Source organism: Mobula birostris, chromosome 3 (genome assembly GCF_030028105.1).
Source record: "Mobula birostris isolate sMobBir1 chromosome 3, sMobBir1.hap1, whole genome shotgun sequence".
NCBI lineage: Eukaryota > Metazoa > Chordata > Chondrichthyes > Myliobatiformes > Myliobatidae > Mobula > Mobula birostris.
The window spans coordinates 146,401,326-146,416,759 of NC_092372.1; the positions used below are offsets into that span (position 1 = coordinate 146,401,326).

Sequence of the window (15,434 nt, forward strand, 5' to 3'; positions counted from 1 at the left end):
TGTAGGGCACAAAAAATGGCCCTTTGACCCATCATGTCTGTGCTAGCCATTTCACCCCCACCCCCCCAATCTACACTAATCCAATTTGCCTGCATTCGGTCCATGTCCTTCTATGTTTAAACATCTGTCTAAATGCATCTCACACATTGTAACTTTAACTGATTCCACCTTCTCCTCTGCAAGTGTGTTCCTACTGTCTATAAAAAGGTAATCTTCAAAACTCCTTTCTCTCACTTTAACCTATGTCCTCTTATATTTGATATCCCTACTTTGGAAATAAAGATTTTCACTATCTGTTCTATCATTGCCTCTCAAAGTTCTACATATTTCTATCAGTTACTTCTCTGTCTCTTTTGCTCCAGAGAAACCAAACCCAGCTTATTCAAATGCTTACCATAATTAAAGTTCTCCAATCCCTGCAATATTCCAGTGAACCTACTCTGCACTCTTTCCAGTGCAATGACATCTTTCCTCCAGTGGTGCAAGCAGAACTGCACACGGCACCCTGGGGGTGGTCTTAACCAGTGTTTCGTATAGTTGCCAGATCATGTCCTAGATGTGTGCCATGTGAACTAGGATTATCCCTTCTGTGTATCCCCTTTTATCCAAAGTAAATCCAGTGTTTTATATCTGAAATGGTCAAAGAGGACTTATTCAATCTTAAGCTTTAGAACTTGAAGTATTGTGAAAAACAAAATAGGCAGAGGATCATATTTTGTGTGTCTATTCTTCAGCTTTCCTATTCCTCACAAATAGTTACTAAGCAGATGAGGCTGGGCACTGAAACTGACTCACAGTCCCTTTGACATACATACTTAGGGGCTAAACCTGAAGGGAATTGGAATGACTTCTGTAATAGGAATAGAGGGGGAGTGAAAGATATTGGAGGAAACCTGAGGAGGCCAAAGATGCAGAGGTCCTGACAAGTTTAACAGCAGGACATCATTACATTTTTGTCTTCCTGCCTGACTTCAAAATCCGCAACATAAGGCTGAGGCTCAGACTGTTGGGAATCTGTCAGGGGGACTTAAAGACTTAAACATAAGGCTTGTGGGCAGAGCAGTTTGATTACCATTAGTAGAAATAGGAAAAGAGAATTTGCAATTGGCACGATCCAGTAACTTTAGCTTCTGTATGGAGAGCAGGATGTTAAATGGTTGGCTTTTGAGTGCATGTTTTTAGGGGTCCAATACAACCTATAGCTGGCTCACTAAATACAATAGGTTTTCATTCAGCATGCTTTCTTCCATGTACAGACTAATGTGAGCTAAACAGATGGACAATATAAATATGACTTTATCATCTTGCTATTTATCTATAGTGCTTTCCGCCAAAATTCAATGTGATATTATGTAGTTGCCTATCTTTCTGTTATACTGCTGAAAATATTGCATTAAGTCAATAATAAATTGTAGTCTGATTACAATAAATGGAGCCATTGTTTAAAGGTCAGGAAATACTTTCTTTACTTCATATGCAGTGAGGCAGCAATGACTCATACCAGCTACCTCAACCCAGCCTGTCCTAATGGTATTCATAATTGGAGAACATTTTTCAACTTCACGAAGAATCAGTCTACTTTACTGAACCCCTGTAGCAACACTGACAAATGTACATTCTGGAATAGAATCATTGTGGTGTGTCAACTCACTCTAGGTACATTTCCTTCCAAGCAGCAAAACTGATTCACAATGACAAACAAAAAAGGCACTTATTTAGTAATCCACCACATGATCTTTACATGTTTCCACTTCTTAATGAAAATGAACTCACCCTTACAGATATAGATTAGTTTTCAGCATTGCTCATACGTAGAAACTAAAGCATTAACTCTGCCATAACTTCACACAAAAATGGTGGAGGAACTCAGTAGGTCAGGGAGCATTTATAGGATGGAAGATGCTCTTGACGTTTCAAGCAGAGATCCTTAATCAGGATGTCTCACCCCGAAACGTCGACTGTTTATTCCTCTCCATAGGTGCTGTCTGACCTGCTGAATTTTCCCAGCATTTTGTGTGTGTTGCTCTGGATTTCCAGCATCTGCAGAATTGCTTGTGTCTACCATAACTTCATTGCTTTTGTTACTTCAGAGTCACTTTGAAGAACAATATTTTCACACCCATAGTAAACATATTCAAGAGCCAATTCTAAATTAAGTATTCATTATGTCAGTGTTTATTTGTTGTTTAAACAACAGACTATATATGTGAAATGCTAAGATATTTCAAATTGCTGTTTTTCTATATTTTACAGTTTTCCACATTGCAACAGTTTAAAACTAATAGAATAATTGGCATTTTGATCCACAATATACCTTCCTTTAAGAATTCTTAAAACATAATAAATGTTAAATAAACTCCAACACCAAAATATATATTCATATTTTCAGCACAACACTACCGCTGACATTTATGCACCTGAATTTCTTGCAGTTGTTTTCCCTATTTCCCTATAAATTAATAATATCTGTACAACAAAACAGATATTGCAATAGAGATTCATATTGTTTTTATTCTACCTACACTTAGAACTTAATTCTTTAATCCTTCTTAATTTTCTTCAACCTATTGATTAAATTTTCCTGAAATAGGAGTTCTTAAATTTTGATGGTATTTTTAAAGTATATGGCATTATGTTCAGTGTTAAGATACCTCATTCCCGCCATAGATTATTTTTTCCTCATATGTACAAAGGTAATGCAATGTTCACCAAAAATACTTGCTCTTGTCTTGTTTTGAAAGTGTGATGGCTGTTATTAATCCACATGCAGCTTAATACTACCCACAACTTTAAGGTCTATGTTAACTGTTCTCCACCTACCTGCCCTAGATTATCAGCTTTGGGTCCCATGTATTTCTTGTGACAACACATTTCCAGCTATTTCCACAATTTGTACTAATGCGCTGCACCAGGTTTCTCAGACTATGTCCACTAAAATATGAAACCTGCATTTCTAAGTTATTTTGAACTCCAATGTTTCAATTCTCTGAGCAGATTATTATTAACCAACACAATTTCAAAGCTACCTAGGAACACAATGCATTACTTTTGAAAATTGTTGCTGCTGTGCTGCACAAAAAAAAAATTACAGTCAATTTTCACTAAGTATTTTTATGTATAATTTATGACCATATTGATTTTTTTCTTGTACGTATTGATGAAGGAATGATGGCCAGGAAAATGGGAAAATATTTTTTTTTGAAACAATTCCTCAGTATCTTTAACCTCATTGGAGAGATTTGAGGCATTTGGTAATTTGATTTAATTTTTCTTCCGAAGAATGCACGTCATAGGTGCCTCACCAAAAGCAGTCTAAATTAAGTGCAGAAAATCCTGGAAGCTCTTGAATTCATAGACTTCTGTGTCTGTGGTAAGAGTCCAAAAGTTCTCTTTAAAAGGGTGCTTGATATATTGCACTACTGTAAGTCAAAGTCACCTTTGATGTCGAAGCAAAGCACACACATTAATATACTGTCAGACCTTAGGCTAGACTTCCAGACTTACTTTTTAGCAAATATTTTAGAATTAATTACTTAGCCAAATCTACCTGGTCCAATAGGAAGCCTGGCTTAGTGGACAATATTAAGTGTGCTATGTAGTTTTTGAAAGGATTCCTGGGAATTAACTTGGCAAAGAATACTGTCATACATTGTCAGGTCTTTGTTTTTGAGTTAGTTGGATAAGATTAGGCAAATCCTCTAATGGGTAGATATCAAGTCCGAACACTGTCATGACATTTTCCCTGACTAGTAATGCCACTCCTCCCACTTAAATACCTTCCCCTCTATCATGTCTAAAATAAAGGAACCGCAGAACATTGAGTTCCATTCCCGTCTGTCTGCAACCAAGTTTCATTAATGGCTAAAATATCATAATTCCACGTGCTGATGTATGCTCTAATCTCATCTGCCTTACCTATATTACTCCTTGCATTGAAAAAGATGCAACTCAGAACATTCTTGAGCCCTGGTGTCACAGGTCAATAGGGCCGTAAAGAGAGCTTTTGGTGTATTGGTTTTCATAAATCAGTGTATTGAGTACAGGAAATGGGATGATATGTTGAAGTTGTACAAAACTTTGATGAGGTAAAATTTGTAGTATTGTGTGTATTTCTGGTCATCTATCTACAGGAAAGATATCAATAAGGTTGAAAGTGTCCAGAGAACTCTTTCACATTGTTGGACATTGTGTATGTGGAATGCTGCAAATCCGATTGACAGACTGTCGGGAGCAGAGTGGCCTCAATCGCAGCGAGGACCAGGCCTTAAGCTGCGGTGTTGCCCATTTACAGCTGCCCTAGAGAGCCGGTGGCGTCAGATTCACTGGAGTGCCAGAGGCAGTGTGGCGCGGTGTCCATGCTGGAGTTAAAGCTGCCGCCCATTATTTGGTCGGCAGAAGACGAGCCGTATTGTATTTGACTGCAGACTGCTGCAACTTCATTGACTCAGGGACATGGACTTTTGTGTCACTGTATTTTACTGCTGTCTTATCTGTGCTAATCTGCCCTGTGCTGTGTATGACTGTTGGTACTGTGTCTTGTACTTGGGCCCTGGAGTAATACTGTTTCATTTGGCTGTATTCATGGGTATCATGTATGGTTGAATAGCAATTAAACTTGATCTTGAAAATTTATGAGGATGTTGCCAGGATTTGAAGCCATGAACTATAGAGAAAGGTTAAATAGGTTAGGACTTTTTTTCTTTGGAGTGTAGGAGAATAAGGGGAGATTTGATGGAGGTATACAAAATTGTGAGGGGTAGAGACAGGGTAAATGCAAGCAAACTTTTTCCACAGAGGTTGGGTGAGACTGCAGCTGGAGATCATAGGTTAAGTATGAACAGTGAAATATTTAAAATGAACCTGACAGGGGACTTCTTCACTGAGAGGGAGGTGTGAGTATGGAACGAGCTAGTAGCAGAATTGGTCAATACAGATTTGATTGCATCATTTAAGAGAAATTTGGAAAGGTACGTGGATGGGAAGGCCATGAAGAGCTATGGACAAAGTGTGGGTCGTTGGAACTAGGGATAATAACAGTTTGGTAGAGACAAGGTGGGCCAAAGGGCTGGCTTCTGTGCTGTCATGCTCTATGACAAATAAAATAATTGTTTGAAAAAGGGTTAACATCCACTCCCTTCCACTATCATGATTACAGGAATGTATGTGTCCCAGTGAGACTTCCTTTTCACAGTCCGTTAAAAAGAGTGAAATGGAAGAACTGCTTTTAAATAGAAATTTGACTGATTCACATAAGAAACACCATTTACCAAGACTTACATTTCTGATAAATGAAAACTGTTGAAATTGGGATATAGAGTTGCTCTGCAATTACCCTGTTGACAGAACTTATTTAAAGTTTTACAAATGTGCCCTCTTTTCTGCAATACGAATTAAAATGGGGTCACATTTGAGTGGTACTGAAGTAGGCATCAGTGCAAAATATTCATTTTAAATGCGTTTCTGAGATAAACCTACAGTATAGTATATACTGTACTGTGTAATAACAGCATGGAAACACATTGATCTCTGTAAATTTGAATGGCTATATCAAAATGCTTTATAAATATGATTACACATTACAAATACATTTCACTGTGCAATAATGATAAATAAGTAAGCTGTGTACATTTGAATTTTCAGGAAATGCTTCTGTCTCATAAATGTTATTATATTTCAGGTTGAACTCTATGCTGTGATCACAGGTCATGGAAGTGATGAGAATGGGTGTGGAGAGTTCTGTGTCACTTCGCATCATTTTGTTATCAATGCTGTTTTTAATAATTCAAGAACTTTTGACAATGCTGGTGAGAAACTTAAATTCTTGCAGCATACACATTTTTATTTTAAATAGCTAAAATTTTACATTGAAGTTAAATGGTATGCAAGTTGGATCGGCTTAGGGTTGAAGCTAGAAAAGCACTTAATTTCCTCAAAGATTTAGTGTAAAGAAAGTATAGAGCACCACTCTGTCTCTGTTTGAGTGAGTATTTAAATGCATGCTCTACCAGAGGATGGTTAGGATTTTAAACTAGAATAATACCTTCTTTAATTTGTTATAGTTTATCTTCCCTATCACTATATACTAAAGAGTTTATATAAATCATTTTTATTCAGAATAATTAATAATCTGTCTAGGCCGTATCTTATACTGGATTCATAAAATAACTAAAGTTAGTGATAAAACATAGTCAGTCATTGGTTACTGGAACGTTGTTATATTGTATATGGGGTATGATGAATACTGGGATTTCCAACATCAATGAAGATAGGAGTACATTTAGTATGCATATAACTTTCAAAAAACTCACCTTGGAGGGCACAGCATATCGCTGTTCTACTACTTCCATGTTAATAATATCCTCATCTCTGAGACAGCAGTAAATTGGAAATGTTTAATAAATATTCTATTATAATAGTGAGGGATTCTTACTTATGTATGAGGTCACTGAAATAATGCAAATATTTTGCTTGTTCATGTGTTAAAGATAAATTATTTGTTCAGTTCTATTTATCCAGAGAAGGTAGCAGTGAACTTATTTCTTAAACTGATCTGGTTTTTGCCATGAACAATTACATTTTCAGTACTTTGACTAGTAATGATGAATGAAAGGCAGATTATATCTAAATGATAGCATTGTAATTTGGAGAAATCCTCATTATTACTCTGAATTTGCTGCTGTTATCCTTTGTACTTTTCAGAGCTTCGGGTGAGTAAGGTACTGTTGAGATAACCTGGATGATAAGCTACAATGCATCCTGTAGGTCCTGTGTTGGTACGTGGCCAAGTGGTTAAGGTATTGGTCTAGTGATCTGAAGGTCGCTAGTTCCAGCCTCAGCTGAGGCAGCGTGTTGTGTCCTTGAGCAAGGCACTTAACGACACATTGCTCTGCGACAACACCAGTGCCAAGCTGTATTGGCCCTAGTGCCCTTCCCTTGGACAACATCGGTGGCATGGAGAGGGGAGGCTTGCAGCATGGGCAACTGCCGGTCTTCCATACAACCTTGCCCAGGCCTGCACCCTGGAAACCTTCCAAGGCACAAATCCATGGTCTCACGAGACTAATGGATGCCTATAAAAAGGTCAAACATATTTATCTATAGTGATGGAGGATGGGTTTTAAGTCTAATGAAAAGGGGAGCATCTGAGTAAGCAGAACCATTCTGAGCTGTCATGGTGCAACAATTGACAGAAGTGGTGATTGTTCATCCCTTTCTTGATTTCAGCTGGATGGATGATGAAGTTTAAAAGAGTAAGAAAATAGGCAACTCATGAAATTCTCCTACTGTTGGTAATTGTTGTTCCATTTATTTTCTGGTTGGTAGTGGCCCCGAAATGTTAATGATGTCTATATTGATGATGGTCATTAACTTTGTAAGGATTTCTCTTGTTTGAAATTGTTTTTACTTAATAAAGTGTTTTGTTTTCAAAATGTAATAATAATGCTTTTGGTTTTTAAAAAATCATGACTTAATGTGCTCTTAAGTTTTATTAAACTTTTAAGTATCAAAGACCAACACAAACAATCAACTGCATTAACCACACAGTTTTGACATCTTTTGGGTTTGGAGTAGCGGAAATAACTAAATGACGAAGTGCATCTGTGAGTGCAGTCATCCATCTGCCTGCAGTGACTGCTTTCTTATACACTCAGCTGCCCTAGAGTGCTGAAAGCCAGGTTTCTGCTGGGAAATTGCACTGTGTGCATGCTGGAACAAACAGTGCAGAATAGGGGCAGGAGGCAAGTAATTTCAGGGCAATAGGGGATTTGCCCATTATCTAGTAATTGTCTCATTGGTTTCTATATAAAAGGTTACACTGCACAAAGGAGCTTCCTCATCTCTGAGGCAGGCCTCCAACAGTGACCATACTATAATAGTTGTACTACTTCAATAGCTGTAAGCTGTTTAGCAATGTCCTAAGCATAAGAAAGATGTTTAGGAAGTGCAACTTTTTCTTTCTTTCCCTTACCTTTTCTCACAGACTTAATTTGTTTTCAAAATTCAACTTATTTAAGAAGGAAAAATTAGAATAAGGAAAAGTGCAACCAGCCTTTTTGTTCATATGAATCTGTCTGTGTCATTGATGGTGGAAATTGTATTTGTATGATTGGACTTGATTTTTCTCTGTCAAAATCCCTAACTGAGATAAACGGAATTCAATATTCCACCATTGTGCATCATACTTCTTCTCCTCTAACATTTTCAATACATATTAAAGCTCTTCTGCAGGCATTTGTGATGAAATACACACCACTTGTAACAAATCTGATTTATAAAGCATATTTTTTCACACAATGCACAAAAATTAAATATCTAATATGTTGCATCTAGGCACTTCTCTTGGTTGCGCTGACAAGGTTTCAGAAGGTGTGATCCCAAATGAACATGGTACATGGCTCTATGGCAGAAATGGCTGGTGCGATGGACAAGATGTGGCACCATGGATAAGTGATGTCACTAAGCAGGTAAAAAATTAACCAACCACTTTGTCAGTGCAAGAGTATTTTGTAGGGGTGAGACAAGTTTGGGAATGGTAAAGGTGAAAGTAATTGCAAATATTCCAATTGAGTTGCAGTCCTGTCTTTGATCCCTTTCTGGGTTTAAATTTGTTATTTCAGATAGTTCCAGCTCTTCTCTGGTTGATAGTTAAGATGGATTCTGTTTTGTAGTTATAAGGAATTCATGTACAGGCTATAACTTTCGCAGCTCACACCTGGCATCATAAATTTAAAAAAATAATATTTAAGTCTAAAGAAAACTGGTTTGTCTTCATTAAACAAGGCAGTTTGAGATTGATCATGTGCATTAAAAGATAACAGGCCCATGATAATAAAATTGTGGACAATTTCACAATCCACATACTAACTTGATATTGGATTCTTTTTCCTCATTACAACCTGAACCAGGATACAGTCATTGTTCTATTAATTAAAGTCATTTTGGACATTTTCCTTTTAAGAAAATAATTTTGCATGTAGATCAGTAATTTTCCTTGCTCTCCATTATATCATGTTCCAGGAAATGTTTTACTTTCCTAGACGGTCCATAATTTTCTCCATGGAGAAGTTGAAAGAAACATCTCCAAATAATACTGGAGATATGCCACTTCCTGTGGCCACAAATGCAGCAATGGAACTGAGCCAGAACCAAATTGATTACTGTGGATATAATTTTTTATAGAAGAAATTATATCTACTCAGGCGATGCTGGCAATGTTGGCAACATCTCACAGTCTGCAGCACATTTCTGCATCATGGAGTTTATGAAGGCTGCCCTTCAGGATAGCAGTCAGAACATGTAGGTATGTGAATTCACGAAGATTACAAAATCTGAACTATCAGCTGCCCTCACATTGCCTTTCAGGAGCCCCATGAGGACTTAACATTGTACAAAAGTACAAGTGATTTTATTCTTTGGATGTCCAGTTGGTCTGTGGCCATAGGCTGATTGAGCAGTCAATGCTCGATATATGAACAGCATCAGTTGCTCTTTTATTCTGCAACAGTGTTCTGTGCCCTCTGTTTTTCAACCACCATGCCAGACCCAAATGTCTTTATTTGGCATGATTCTATTCCAAAACTTAAACACTAGAGAAGAATGCTCATGGAATAAGAGCCACGCTGCTCGCCACAACCTAATTGAACCTATTTATTAATACCCTTAAAGCAACGTCTGCACAACTCTGAAAGGGATTTGCAGTATACTGCATACTCTGGTCACAAATTTGTGTTTTCTTGTTTTGCACTCTATTATCTGGCAATAATGCAGGGTTAGACATTGTCAGCAACTCAGAGTATGAAGAAAAGTAGAGTGAGAAAAGAAAGAAGAGATGGTGTTAGGTATCCCTTTTTCACTGAAGTGGTCAGAAACAACCAGACTACTGTACCTTCTTTCCATCTCACCTTCCCTCTGTTACTGATCATCTCAGTGTCTGCTTCATTACAAATACAGAAGACTGCAGCAAATCATTTTTATAACAACCTATGGATAGGGGAGAACCAGTGGGTGAAGTAAATATATAACGCCAACTTTCTATTCATGACAATTTGCTGTACCACAAAATCTTATGTTCTGCAATAACCTTTGATTCGCACATATCAAATGCCTGTATTATATATATATAATACAGCAAATTGTCATGAATAGAAAGTTGGCTGATGAACTAGCAGAAAATGTGCAGAAAATGCTTCATGAAGATGAGTGGAGTGCCACAGGGAGTGGTGATGGAGCCTCAACTGGTCACAATTTTAATAAATTGAATGGAGGGATCAATTTGTTAATGACACAAAGATATACAGTATAGGAAAGTAATCCGTGAAGAAACCATAAGATATAGAAGCAGTATTAGGCCATTTGGCCCATCAAGTCTGCCCCACCATTTCATCATGGCTGATCTATTTCTCTCTCAGCTCCAAACTCCTGCCTTCTCCCCATATCCTTTCATGCCCCGACTAACCAGGAATCTATCAACCTCTGCCTTAAATATATCCAATGACTTGGCCTCCACAGCCACCTGTAGTAATGAATTCCACGGATTCACTACTGTCTGGCTAAAGAAATCTCCTCATCACTGTGAGGCTGTGTCCCCTGATCCTAGATCTCCATACCATAGGAAGCATCATCCCCACATGCACTCTATCGAGGCCTTTGAACATCTGATAGATTTCAATGAGATTCTCACTCATACTAATGAATTCCAGTGAGCAGAGGCCCAGAGCCATGAAACACTCCTCATATGATAAGAGGACATAAGAAAGATACAAAGAGGGATGTTAAATAGATGGGTAAAAATCTGGCAAATGGAATAAAATTTACTAACGTGAAAAAATTGTGACAATAACTATTTGGAAAGTAAAAATAAAAGTGCTGTCTTGACTGGACTGAAATCCTTTGGTATCATAAAGGGGAATGCTACAAGTGTAGGGTTGCAGCAACAGATGGATGAGCCTCCCACAGATCCTGCTCAACTCACCGAGTTCCTCCAGCAGACTGTTGCTGCAGGTTCCAGCATGTAGTCTCTTGTGTCTCCATGGAAGAAGTTTCTGCACCTTGAAAATCAGAAGAGAAAATGGAAAGCACAGCAACTGAGGATTAAATGTGGGCATTTTATCATTTTGTGCTCTGCACAGCCAAGCTACTTGCCATGTTCTGCTTTTGTAATGGCCAGAATTCAGCTGGTCAGTGAAAAATCATAGACTGCAAATCACATGTACTCCCTGACTTGTGTTGCCATTGAATCAGGGTGCACAGAGACAAGGTAGGACATGTAGGGAAATATGTCTTTGATTTTCAAAGGCCCACTGTAAGTTCCTGTTTGCCATTATTTATTTTGTCTATTTATTTCATAAATTATACTCTCTATCATGCAATAAAGATATCTTATTCAGTAAATAAATTATGAAAATATTTTATTATATGTATGAGAAAATCTGCAGATGCTGGAAATGCAAAGCCACACACACAAAGTGCTGGAAGAACTCAGCAGGCCAGGCAGCATCTATTGAAAAGAGTAAACAGTCGACGTTTCAGGCCGAGACCCTTTATCAGGACTGAAAAGGAGGGGAGAAGTCAGAGTAAGAAGGTGGGGGGAGGGAGGAAGAACTACATGGTGGTACATGGGGGGTAAAACTGGGAGAGGGGAAGAGGTGAAGTAAAGAGCTGGGAAGTTGATTGGTGAAAGAGAGAAAGGGTTGGAGAAGGGAGAATCTGACAGGAGAGGACAGAAGATCACAGAAGAATGGGAAGGGAGAGGAACACCAGAGGGAGGTGATGGGCAGGTAAGGAGATTATGTGAGAGAGGGAAACAGGAACGCGGAATGGTGAAAGAGAGGAGGTGGGAGCAACTACTAGGTGTTCAAGAAATCGATCTTCATACCATCAGGTGGAGGCTGCGCAGACAGAATATAAGGTGTTGCTCCTCCAAGCTGTGTGTGATCTCATTGTGACAGTAAAGGAGGCCACTTTCTACTTTTTGCAGGGATTGCTCCCTTGATCACTCAACCCTCTCCACTAATCTCCCTCCTGGTACTCATTCTTGCAAGCAGAGCAGGTGTCGCACCTCCTCCCTCACTACCATTCAGGGCCCTAAAGAGTCCTTCCAGGTGAGGCAACACTTCACCTGTGAATCTGTTGGGGTCATATACTGTATATGGTGCTCCCAGTGTGGCCTCCTGTGTAGCGGTGAGACCTGACGTATATTGGGAAACCATTTCATCAACCATCTTTGCTCTGGCCGCCACAAAAAGCAAGATCTCCCAGTGGCTACCCATTTCAATTCTACTTCCCACTCTCATTCCAACATGTTAGTCCATGGCCTTCTCTACTGCCAGGATGAGGCCACATTCAGGTTAGCAGAGCAACACCTTATATTCCGTCTGGGTAGCCTCCAATCTGATGGCATGAACATCGATTTCTTGAACTTCCAGTAACTGCTCGTCTTCACCATTCCCCATTCTTGTTTCCATCTCTCATCTTATCTTACCCACCCACTACCTCCCTCTGGTGCTCCTCCCCCTTCCCTTTCTTCAATGGTCTTCTGTCCTCTCCTTTCAGGTTCCCCCTTCTCAAGCCCTTTATCTCTTTCACCAATCAACCTCTCAGCTCTTTACTTCACCCTTCCCCCTCTCCTGCTTTCACCTATAACCTAACACCTTATAGTTCTTCCTCCTCCCCCCCCCCACCCCCACCTTCTTACTCTGACTTCTCCCCTTGCTTTCCAGTTCTGATGAAGGATCTTGGCTCAAAATGTCAACTGTACTCTTTTCCGTAGACGCTGCCTGGCCTGCTAAGTTCCTCCGGCATTTTGTGTGTGTTACTTTGGATTTCAAGCAGTGTTACTTTTATTACACGTTCCTGTCCTGAAACAATGTAACTATTACCTTGAGATGTTCCCTTATTAAACAGTTGCCTTCCAGCAGCATAGCAAATCAACTACAATAAAATATTGATTAGACTTGTGTTTTCACCAAACACGCCAACTGAAAGGATGTTCTGTTATAGTTCCTTCAGGATTTTAAATTACTTCGCTAATTTTGTATCTCAAGTTTCCTCAGTGGATATAATGTCTATAAAATATGGATTGCATATCATCGTTGCACTCTTAGACCCTGTAGGACCACATCATTATTTCTAAAGTAAAGATCGTACTCCTCTGACTGTGTTGTGTCTGTAAGGGAAACAGTCATTATACGTTCATCTTTACACCATAAAACCTTGTAATTGTTTGCAGTTTGGATTTCAATTCAAAATGTGAGTAAGTAATTGCTTCAGGATATGCCACTTGGAGTCTTGCATCTGCTAGTCTATTCCCACTGGAATAGGGTACAGTACAAGACTATATTTATATTTGACATTTACAGGCACTCAGCAAATCTAGTGCTATCCAGTAACGATAGAGGCAACATATTAAAGAGGGGATTTGTGTAGAAAACAAATTCACAACAGATGCTCTTTGTTTTGTGAATTTTGTGGATGCAAATTGTTTCTGAATTCAGTGGCAAAATTAATAATATGTGCCTGCAATGCCTAAATTTCATAAATTTGTATAAAGTGCCTAATCTGTGTAACATTTAATCTTAAGAGTGTGCCTTAATTGGGCATGGGTGGAAAATAGGTGGTGAAATAATCATGCATGATTAATACACTCCTGTTTGTTCCGGTGCAGCATGTACTGGCCGTCTGTCAGTACAAATATGCTATATATTCCTTCGGTGCATAAAGTAAGTTCCTTTTTCAAAGAGTGGCTAGCACCTGTCCTGTTCACCAATTATTAAAATCAGCCTCCAGTTCTCAAAGAAAAGGCCATTTCTGACCAGAAGTTGAAGCCATACCAGAATCAGGATGCCTAGGACAAGCAGCCACTCTCTTTCTTCATAATTTGATTTGGTAGGCATTGATGGTCAAGCCAGAGAGAAGAAATAAGGTCCTCCACCTACAAAGAACTGAGTGCTCACCAAGCACATCAGGAAGCAGCAGCTGGAGAAGCTAGATTCTGAAATAAAAACAAGGAGTCAAACCTCAATGGCATGGATGTAGTGCCACAAGAAACACATGATTTCATATAATTGGTTAGTTTGTTGGTCTCTGATAGCACATTTCATTAGTTGCTCAGGAAAGAGTATGTAGAAACTAGAAGTAAAAGTACGTTGACCTGTTAAAACTGTAATAAAAAGAGATAAATTTTCTAAATAACATTTAATGGAAAGAGCCCATCCAAAAGGTGAGATTGAAGCTTTGGAGTTTTGCAATATCTAGTTGTGAATGATAAAATTATTCAGATGGTTAGGTAGAATTTCTGGAGAGAGAAATTGTGTTAATGACTCAGATTGCTGAGCTGTGACGTCAAGGACCACTGTGGACGTCAAAGGAAAATATTACAATGCATGGAGATGATCTTGCATGGGCTAAAGTGTTTGTGGTTGTGGCATCTACAAGTCTGCTCAGGGCAGAGTTTTAGATGCAACAGTCTTCAACTACCTCAGTAGTGCCCTTCTTTTCATCTTAACAACAGAAGTGGAGCTCTTGCTAATTTTCATTAAATTTTCTGAATCAGGGTATTACTGTCAAGTCCAGCAATTATTGCCTTGGAGAAGGTCTGGTGACCTGCCTTCATAAACAGTGACACTCCTTCTGGTGAAGATACACCACAGTGTTATTGAGTAGAGTTTCAGGATTTAGACCCAGCAATGATTAAGGATGGTGATGTATTTCTGACTTAGGATGGTGTGCAACTTGGAGAAAGTGCAGATGATTGTGTTCCTAACCATAGCTCTATTGGACTACTCTTCAGTTTTACAGGACGCAAATATTGCCTCCATATTTACCTTATATGATTTTGTATCATCTTTGAAATTTTACTGAATCTTTTTATTGTTTTTATTAAAATAATTTTCCTTATAATTGAAGTAGTAATTATTGATCCCTATTCCCCCTCATTATTATTAAAATATAGAGTCATAGAGAAATACAGCAAAGAAACAGGCGCTTCAGCCCACCTAGTCAGTGCCGAAACATTTACATAGTCTAGTCCCATTGACCTGCACCCGGACCGTAGCCCTCCATTCCCCATGTTCCCATCCAAACTTCTCTGGAACCTTGAAATCAAAATAGCATCTACCACTTGTACTGGCACACTCTCACCACCCTCTGAGTAAAGAAGTTTCACCTCATGTTCCCCTTAAGTATTTAGCTTTTCACCTTAACCGATGACCTTTAGTTGTAGTCTCACCCAATCTCAGTGGATAAAGTCTACTAACATTTACCCTATCTATACCCTCTATAATTTTGTATATCTGTAACAAATCTCCCCTCAATCTTCCATTTTCCATGGAATAAAGTTCTAACCTATTCTATCTTTCTTTAATTACTCCAATCCTGGCAACATCCTTGTAAATTTTCTCTGTATTCTTTCAATCTTATTTCCTGCAGGTAGGTAA

General features: G+C 38.7%; 1 protein-coding gene across 1 annotated transcript in view; it reads left to right on the forward strand.

Moving 5' to 3' along the window:
- LOC140195309 (uncharacterized) overlaps positions 1-15,434 on the forward strand; it is a 193,964-nt gene that overhangs the window by 163,699 nt on the left and 14,831 nt on the right. The window contains exons 10-11 of the mRNA XM_072253416.1: positions 5,678-5,804; positions 8,332-8,465. Of these exons, the coding sequence (XP_072109517.1) occupies positions 5,678-5,804; positions 8,332-8,465 (261 nt within the window). The remainder of the gene's footprint in view (positions 1-5,677; positions 5,805-8,331; positions 8,466-15,434) is intronic.